This window comes from Notolabrus celidotus, unplaced genomic scaffold (assembly GCF_009762535.1).
Source record: "Notolabrus celidotus isolate fNotCel1 unplaced genomic scaffold, fNotCel1.pri scaffold_412_arrow_ctg1, whole genome shotgun sequence".
In the NCBI taxonomy this organism is placed as follows: domain Eukaryota; kingdom Metazoa; phylum Chordata; class Actinopteri; order Labriformes; family Labridae; genus Notolabrus; species Notolabrus celidotus.
This window is the reverse complement of record NW_023260226.1, coordinates 1-10,187: the sequence shown is the minus strand read 5'-3', so window position 1 is coordinate 10,187 and position 10,187 is coordinate 1. Positions and strand designations below refer to the sequence as shown.

Below are 10,187 nucleotides of genomic sequence, written 5' to 3'. Positions count from 1 at the left end.
CCTCTTTTTCTTTCTTCTGGTCTCCCTCTCTTCTTCTCTTTTCTTAGACCTTTCTGGAGTCCCTGAGCTCCCTTGTCTCGTAGGTTCCTCTGGATCTCTGCTGCTGTGGACGTGGTCCAGACTCAGCTGCTACAACTACTACTATCCGTCTCCCCCACTATCAGCTCTCTCTCTCTCATCTCCCTCTATCCCTCCTATTCCCTCTCTCGTCTCCCAACACGACAAACTTCTCACAGATGTGTGTCCTAACCATGAACAACGTCCTGCTGTATGGAGGTTTCTTCTGTTCTGTCTTCTTCGGTCCTTCTGGCCTGGTAAGGAGTTTGTCCATGCCACTGTAACTTGCTAAATGCTGCAAAGGTCTCTGCTCATGGTGGATTAAGATGAGATCAGATTGAGTCCTGTCTGGAAGAGGGGACTGGATCTGATCCGGTCTTGATCTTGGGTCTTTGTTAATAAAATGACAGTCTGGTCTAGACTGGCTCTGTTTGGAGTCTGAGGAGAACGTTTGTTGGGATGTGAAGTTTTATAAATAAAGATTGATTGCTTTAAGACTTAAAATCAGACTCTATGAGCTGAAAAATACAAACTAACAAATCTACATTTCATCAACACAAAGAGTGTAACTCAGGATGAATCCATGTATCACTGGGTACCAAGATCTACCCTGATATCTGCTCAGCCTCCATATCCTGCAGTTTAAGATGCATGTGTGATGTGTTTCATGAGAGATGAAGCAGTCAGCTTCCTGCTCCATATTCAGTAAAACCCTGGTCCTCTTCATGTTTATGAGAGTGTCCTGGTCTCACATCCTTTTAAACAGGTTGTGTATTAAATTAAATGGAAGCGTGTTTGTTCTTCAGGAGGTCTGAGACCTGCTGCAGCAGCTCTGCATACGTTGAGTCTTAAGTCAGAGTTCAGAGTCCACATGAACCACACATGGACACGAGCCGGTCTGTGACATACAGGAGGGTTCCCTGTTATGGCTGCACCACATACCGGATCAGACGTAAGGATTATCTGAACTAGTGACAAGTGACGTCCAAACTGACCAGAACATTACTGAAGAGATGAAGATCTCACTCCTTTGGACCAATCAGAGAACAGCTCGTTCCTGAACGCTGGTTTGAGCGCTGACTCGCATCATGATGAGGTCAGAGTTCATCTATAATGTAAAGCTAGGGTTTGTAGTCACAGAAAATTTTGAATTTGAATGTAGCATCTCCTCAGGACTCCTAACCCCCTATCTATAAACATTGATGCTGTTGCCTCAAATCAACCAGTTGGTCTTCATTTCAGAGGTCCAAGAGACTTTTGTTTTCACCGGCGCCATGTGTTTGTTTTTACTTCTTCTTCCGTCAGTCAGCTGAGTCAGCTCGCGTCTTGATTGGCTGTTGCTCCGGGACACGTGACATTACACACTGAGCGTGCTCGGCTCCTCTCGGAGCGTCCCACACACTACAAGGTTTATAGTCACAAATATTAAACATGTTCATTATGAAAGTTAAAAACACAAACAAACATGGACGCTCTGCAGGAGGCGGGCAGAACAGCAGGACGGGATCTGATTGGTTTGATCATTTGGCTCTGATGGCAGGGATTGGTTGGTGTTTTCCCAGGTTTACTCCAGCTGTAGATAGCAGCTTCTTTTACCTCTTAGTTAAGAACACATTATGTATTGATTACCATCAGGACAGAAAGGTCATTTTAACCAGGAGAACAAAAAGAGGATCTAAACCTGAACCTGAACCCCAGCTTTAAGGTGCAGATTAAATCATCTCCGCTCCTGGAAACTAAAGCGCTCAGATTAAAATAATCAATCATTTTATAACTGATGGAGAACACGTCACAAACACAACCTCTCTGCTTCCCCTCATCCTGCAGATTATCCTGTCTTTAGGAGAGAGGCACCCAGACACCCAGAGGACCTCACACCTGCTCAGAGCCAGGTGAGAGGTGGGCTCACGTAGGAGCTCTCTCACCTGGAGCAGACCCCTAAAACCTCAGCAGAGTGACAACCTACATTCAGTTCACTCTGACTCTTTCTGGAGTCCCTGAGCTCCCTTGTCTCGTAGATTCCTCTGAGCTGCCGTAGCCGTCCTCCTGCTGCGGACGATCTGGACTCCAGCTGATACGGACATGCTGGACTGCTGCGACAACAGCTTCTACTACTCGTCTCATCACTATCATCTCTCTCTCTCTTCATCTCCCTCTATCCCTCTCTCCAACACGGTCTCAGCAGATGTGTGTCTAACATGAGTCTGGTCCTGCTGGAGGTTTCTGCCTGTTAAAGGAAGTTTGTCCTCTCCTCTGTAACTAGCTAAATACTGCGAGGTGTAATGCTCATGGTGGATTAAGGTGGGGTCAGACTGAGTCTGATCCGGTCTTGGTGTTGGGTCTCTGTTCATAATTTGACATAGAGTGGTCTAGACCTGCTCTTTATACAGATAAAGGTTGATTGATGATTAATTGATTCAAACCAGGGTACGTCAGGACCTGTGTAGAGCTGTGAATACGACCCAGAGCAGGTTTCAGAGGGTCTGTGTGTGACTGATCATATCTCCTCACTGAGTGTGTGTTTGTAGGTTGAATGTAAGCCTGTTTTGATCATGTTCATATATATATAGATATAGATAGATTCCTTTGTGCCCCTGGATCAGATGGAGGTCCTGCAGAAATAACAAAAACTGAATGACAGACAGATTTCAGTTAGACTGGTTCAGAGAGAGAATCCGGATCAGTGTTGGTGCATCCATCAGCACAGCTTCTCTGACACCCCCAGAGGAGACACACACACACACCTGCACCTGAGCTATCATGAGAGCCACATCATGCACAATCCAACACACACACACACACCTGAGATTAATGAATCCATTAATATAAATATCAGAGATTATTCAGAGAGACAAAGAGCAGCAGCTTCACTGCAGAGATCCTGAGACTACCTGACAGCCTGAGTCCTGCTCCATTAACAAACACACTATCAGAGCCACACCAGATCCACAATAGAGCCGATCCAGACCAGAACAAACACTGGACTCTTCATGAAACACATTACATCACAGACCAGCAGAACCCTGACTTACATCCACTATCACGTTAGCTCACAATCACAGCTAGCTTCATGTTCCTGTGATATTTGCAGCAGCAGTGACTCCCTGCTGATCATCTCTGTCACATATCCTTTAATAAGTGTTTATAAGGAGACTTTAGATGATGTAATCCAGCCTTTAAACCGCCCCTCAGCAGGCTAACAGAGAGCTAGCTGAGCATTAGCTCGTTCCGGATATAGCTGACAAGGAAACAATCCAGAAAACGAGCCTCTGACAGATTCAATGATTTAATCTCATGAAGGTGAAATCACATGAACTCAGTTTACATGTTCACACAGAGAAACACAGAGAAGCGTGCTGGCCTACCTTCCGTGATCGAGTCGCTCTCCAGTTGTTCCATCAGGCTAACAAGCTAACAAGCTAACAGGCTATGAGGCTAACAGGCTAACAGTTAGCTGGTTAGATCAGTTAGACTGTGTCGGCTGATGAAAGCCCGTAGCGTGTCTTTAACATCAGAGTCTATCTCTGAGGATCCTCCCCGGTGTCCCCGGACAGGGTTCCTGTTCTTAGGGGGGGCAGAGAGGAACGGGGTCTAAGGCTTTGGTTCAATGTTTCACTAGCTGCCCGACGCCGAAATGCTACTGCGTAACTAGCTAGCAGCTAGCTGCTCCCAGAGTCCAGGCTTATCAGCAGAGCGCCGAGCACGACCCATCGAGCAGGCCGTGAAAAACACAGACACCAAGGGTTCTTTAGAGACATCCAGTCAGAGAGGTATTACATATGGATTCTGAGGGCTTAGAAAAACTGTGTCGTATATTTAAGATTCTCTCCTTTTTAAAATCAGCAGGAAAAACAAACATGAACTGCAGCTGAGATACGTGACATCACATCGAGGCGTCTGACATCGATTACACAGCCTGGAGTTAAAGGCTCGTTTAAAAAGAGGTGATGGATTTAAACCTTATTTATAGTCTATGATTTATTCTCAGAGATTATATCAGTTTTTATTTATTTATGTATTATTTAAAAGGATCATCCATATTAATGAACACTTCTGTAAATATGACAGAGTTAGCCAAAAGGCTAATTTACATCTGTAGTCCCTTACCAGATGTTAAAAAGGCTCCCTAAAGAGATCAAGATTAAACAAAGATAAAATAGAGTAACATAAAATCAAAGTGAGAAGGTAGAGGAGAAACCAAAACACAAACAAACAAACAAGAGAAGAAAAGTACAAATAGCACCATACTATTAAAAATGACTGAAAGCAACATAAGGACATGATATGACAGTTTTTGAGAAAGTGTCCATGGACATAAAATACATGGAGCAAGACAATCAGGAAGCAGCAATGAGGAAATGTTAAAGAAGACATGCAGACACAACAGGACAACAGTTAGGAGTGCTGTACATATTTACATCAGGCAGTGACTATCAATCATTAAACTAGCTGCATGCGATTCAAATGAGGCAACGTATAGACTGAGAGACAGGTGAGCACAACTCTTCTCCTCTGTGTGTTTTTAAAGTCTCACTGTGTTCATGTGTCTTTAGAGTTCATGCTGAGATACAGTCCCTGCCTCTCACAGTCCATCTGTATTAAAGCATGAGACAAATAAAGATCTAATCATTTAACATCAATAATTATGAACAAAGCAGAAACTGTTTCAGACAGAGCATCTGTGATAAACAAATCATCTATGGCAATGAACTCCCTTTGGTTATCTTTAGTTAATACAGACAATAATAATAATGTTGTACATTTTGTAATTAAGGTTTGTTTGTTTTTTGTATTTTCATAGATTTCCACTTTATTTTATAGATGTGTATAGATGTGCATGTGTATGTATATATATTTGATTTATTTTGTCCTTAGAATTTCTTTAATTGTAATTGTGTGTCTTTGGAAATTACTAAAAACTCAATAAACATGTTGTTAAAAAATAATTATGAACAAAGACAAAAGTACATTTTTAGAAAACAGCTGGAAAATAAAATTAAACTCATTCAAGGCAAAATCAAAAATGATGGTTTAACAAAACCAGATTAAACATGTTGAAAGGTGAACTGGATACAACAAAGTTAAACTAAAATTAAAAAGTAATAATTTAAAATAAACGGATGAGTGAAGAGATCAGAGAGACGACAGGAAGTCAGGCAGAGAGGCAGATTTATTCTCTATAAGCAGAAAGGAGACGTCACTGAATCACTTCAACATTAAATCAGAGTCTAACTAGAGTTACATGGTAAACATGTATTTAATATTACATTTATTTTCACAGGTAGAAATGACATTCAGTTAATAAAACATGTTCACAGAAATATTCATTCAAATTATGAACATTAATAAGAGAAAAACAAAAACAGACATCTCTGAAATTAAACGTGTTAATAAAGGTAATAAGTGATATTAAATAAAACAACACCTCAGATATTACAAACAGCACATCAGGTTATTAACAACATATAAACAAACAGAACAACACAATTAATGTTTTTATTTTAATATCTTTAATTACAATAAAGAGGAAGAACTCTTTTACTCTTTTACTAGGATTCTTTATTTATTTCTCTCTTTATTATTGTTGATGTAATAAATAGATCTGCTGCTGCTTCCAGTCTGAATGCTCTTAGTTGTTTTTGTGATGGTGTGTGTCTCTTATTGTGTCTTTTATCCAGAAACTGAGAAACTAAATGTGGATCCACTTCCTGTGACAGCTTGTGTTAACATGACAATAATAAAACCTTGAACCCTCTTATATATTTCACACAGAGTCTAACATTTACAAATCATTTTAAAGTTATATTATCACAGTAATGAGTAATGCATTTAGTCAGTATCCAGGATTATACATTTAAAAAATATGTTTTCATTTATCATTTTCAATGAAAAACATAAAGACAGTCTGAATTTAATTATATTTATATTTTATGTATTAATTTTAATAAAGTCAAATAAAATCAAAAATCTGTTGATTTTAAAATTTTACTGATTAAAAAGAATTATTATTTACAATTTGTACAAAAGCTCAGCGCACATTTATAAACAACGTGTGACAAATACACACACACACACACACACACACACACACACACACACACACACACACACACACACACACACACAGCTCCTCAGAAGTTCTCCTTGTAGAAGTGGAAGCCGAAGTGTTCACACTGAGCTTTGATGACTTTAGCCAGAGCCGGAGAGCCGCAATAAAACACGTGAACCTTCCCTTTCTTCTCCTCCGACACTTTCTGAAACACCTGAACACAACAACAACAACAACAACAACAACAACAACAACAACAACACACAACAACAACAACACACACCAACAACAACACACAACACAACACAACAACAACAACAACACACAACAACACACAACAACAACACACAACAACACACCAACAACAACAACACACACAACACAACAACAACAACACACAACAACACACAACAACAACAACAACAACACACAACACACAACAACACACAACAACAACAACAACAACAACACAACAACACACAACAACAACACACAACAACACACAACAACAACAACAACACACAACACACAACAACACAACAACAACAACAACAACACACAACAACAACAACAACAACAACAACAACAACAACACACAACAACACACAACAACAACAACACACAACACAACAAACAAGTAACAAACAACAACAACACACAACAACACAACAACAACAACACACACAACAACACACAACAACAACAACACACAACAACAACAACAAACACAACAACAACAACAACAACAACACACAACAACAACAACAACAAACAAGTAAACAAACAAACAAACAAACAACAAACAAACAAACAAACAGAGTCTGTAAAGTATGGAAACAACAACAACAGTGTGTAGTATCTAAAGGAACAGTGTGTAGTATTTAAAGGTACAGTGTGTAGTATTTAAAGGTACAGTGTGTAGTATTTAAAGGTACAGTGTGTAGTATTTAAAGGAACAGTGTGTTGTATTTAAAGGTGCAGTGTGTAGTATTTAAAGGTACAGTGTGTTGTATTTAAAGGTGCAGTGTGTAGTATTTAAAGGTACAGTGTGTAGTATTTAAAGGTACAGTGTGTTGTATTTAAAGGTGCAGTGTGTAGTATTTAAAGGTACAGTGTGTAGTATTTAAAGGTACAGTGTGTAGTATTTAAAGGTGCAGTGTGTAGTATTTAAAGGTACAGTGTGTAGTGTTTAAAGGTGCAGTGTGTAGTATTTAAAGGTGCAGTGTGTAGTATTTAAAGGTACAGTGTGTAGTATTAAAGGTACAGTGTGTAGTATTTGAAGGGACAGTGTGTAGCATTTAAAGGTACAGTGTGTAGTATTTAAAGGTACAGTGTGTAGTATTTAAAGGTACAGTGTGTAGTATTTAAAGGTACAGTGTGTAGTATTTAAAGGTACAGTGTGTAGTATTTAAAGGTGCAGTGTGTGGTATTTAAAGGTACAGTGTGTAGTATTTAAAGGTGCAGTGTGTAGTATTTAAAGGTGCAGTGTGTAGTATTTAAAGGTACAGTGTGTAGTATTTAAAGGTACAGTGTGTAGTATTTAAAGGTACAGTGTAGTATTTAAAGGTACAGTGTGTAGTATTTAAAGGTACAGTGTAGTATTTAAAGGTACAGTGTGTAGTATTTAAAGGTGCAGTGTAGTATTTAAAGGTGCAGTGTGTAGTATTTAAAGGTGCAGTGTGTAGTATTTAAAGGTACAGTGTAGTGTTTAAAGGTGCAGTGTGTAGTATTTAAAGGTACAGTGTAGTGTTTAAAGGTGCAGTGTGTAGTATTTAAAGGTACAGTGTGTAGTATTTAAAGGTACAGTGTGTAGTATTTAAAGGTACAGTGTGTAGTATTTAAAGGTACAGTGTAGTGTTTAAAGGTGCAGTGTGTAGTATTTAAAGGTACAGTGTGTAGTATTTAAAGGTACAGTGTGTAGTATTTAAAGGTACAGTGTAGTATTTAAAGGTACAGTGTGTAGTATTTAAAGGTACAGTGTAGTATTTAAAGGTACAGTGTAGTATTTAAAGGTACAGTGTAGTATTTAAAGGTGCAGTGTGTAGTATTTAAAGGTACAGTGTAGTATTTAAAGGTACAGTGTGTACTATTTAAAGGTGCAGTGTAGTATTTAAAGGTGCAGTGTGTGTAGTATTTAAAGGTACAGTGTGTAATATTTAAACGTGTAGTGTGTAGTATTTAAAGGTACAGTGTGTAGTATTTAAAGGTACAGTGTGTAGTATTTAAAGGTGCAGTGTAGTATTTAAAGGTGCAGTGTGTAGTATTTAAAGGTACAGTGTGTAGTATTTAAAGGTACAGTGTAGTATTGAAAGGTACAGTGTGTAGTATTTAAAGGTACAGTGTGTAATATTTAAAGGTACAGTGTGTAGTATTTAAAGGTACAGTGTGTAGTATTTAAAGGTACAGTGTGTAGTATTTAAAGGTACAGTGTGTAGTATTTAAAGGTACAGTGTAGTATTGAAAGGTACAGTGTGTAGTATTTAAAGGTACAGTGTGTAGTATTTAAAGGTACAGTGTGTAATATTTAAAGGTACAGTGTGTAGTATTTAAAGGTACAGTGTGTAGTATTTAAAGGTACAGTGTGTAGTATTTAAAGGTACAGTGTGTATTATTTAAAGGTGCAGTGTGTTGTATTTAAAGGTACAGTGTGTAGTATTTAAAGGTACAGTTTTTAGTGGTCTCACCTTTGCCCACTCTGGTCTGCCAGGCTGAGTCCTGGTCCTCAGTCCTGTGATAGAGTCCCTCTTCTCCTTCTTGGCCAGCAGGTCCAGCGCCATCTGCAGGCCGATAGCCTTCATGTCGTTCTTGCTGAGCGCTGACGTCATGTACATGTGCATCTCCAGGAAGCGTCCTGACAGACGACACAGAGGGTTAATACCTCACAGGTCACAAACATGGTCTACAGTTTTTACCTCAGGGGGGTCAGACCTTCAGGCTCCTCGTCCGCCTGGTCCATCTCCAGTTTGGTCAATAAACTGACGAACCACTCGAAGGACTTCTGGTCTCTGTTGATCCAGATGAAGTCCACCTGCAGGTCCAAAGAAGACGTCTGTTCTGTACTCCATCACTAAAGGGGGACGGTAAACTGAGTCTCTGCGGGGGCGGTCTTACTTTACGGAGCTTCATCTCGCTGTCTTTGATGTTCTCACACCACGAGTAGTTACAGCTCGGACAGTTCTGCTTCCTCATCCGGTATCTACAGGACATCACACACACACACACACACCTCGTTACACACACACCACATCACACACACACACACCTCGTTACACACACACCACATCACACACACACGCCTCGTTACACACACACCACATCCCACACACACACCTCGTTACACACACACCACATCACATCACACACACACGCCTCGTTACACACACACCACATCCCACACACACACCTCGTTACACACACACCACATCACATCACACACACACACCTCGTTACACACACACCACATCACACACACACACCTCCTTACACACACACCACATCACACACACACACCTCGTTACACACACACCACATCACATCACACACACCTCGTTACACACACACCACATCACATCACACACACACACCTCGTTACACACACACCACATCACACACACACACCTCGTTACACACACACCACATCACACACACACACACACACCACATCACATCACACACACACACACCACATCACATCACACACACACACCTCGTTACACACACACCACATCACATCACATCACACACACACACACCACATCACACACACACACACACACCACATCACATCACACACACACACACCACATCACATCACACACACACACCTCGTTACACACACACCACATCACACACACACACCTCGTTACACACACACCACATCACATCACATCACACACACCTCGTTACACACACACCACATCACACACACACACCTCGTTACACACACACCACATCACACACACACACACCTCCTTACACACACACCACATCACACACCCATCACATCATATCACATCACACACACACCTTGTTACACATCTCTCTACAGACAGGGGAGGCGCCCCCTGCTGGACGTTAGAGG

At 40.3% G+C, this 10,187-nt stretch overlaps 1 protein-coding gene across 2 annotated transcripts; it reads right to left on the bottom strand.

The window, feature by feature from the left end:
- Positions 1 to 6,057: 6,057 nt before the first annotated feature.
- nox5 (NADPH oxidase, EF-hand calcium binding domain 5) lies at positions 6,058 to 9,304 on the bottom strand. 2 transcript variants are annotated; one of them, XM_034679258.1, is made up of 4 exons: positions 9,218 to 9,304; positions 9,035 to 9,134; positions 8,791 to 8,957; positions 6,058 to 6,320 (listed from the first exon to the last, which is right to left on the bottom strand). In XM_034679258.1, the coding sequence occupies exons 1-4, from the start codon at positions 9,293 to 9,295 to the stop codon at positions 6,189 to 6,191; spliced, it is 477 nt and encodes a 158-aa protein (XP_034535149.1). In that variant the 5' UTR covers positions 9,296 to 9,304; the 3' UTR covers positions 6,058 to 6,188. The 2 variants fall into 2 exon arrangements, with proteins under 2 accessions (XP_034535149.1, XP_034535150.1); XM_034679259.1 differs by having other exon boundaries at positions 6,058 to 6,311.
- Positions 9,305 to 10,187: the final 883 nt, after the last annotated feature.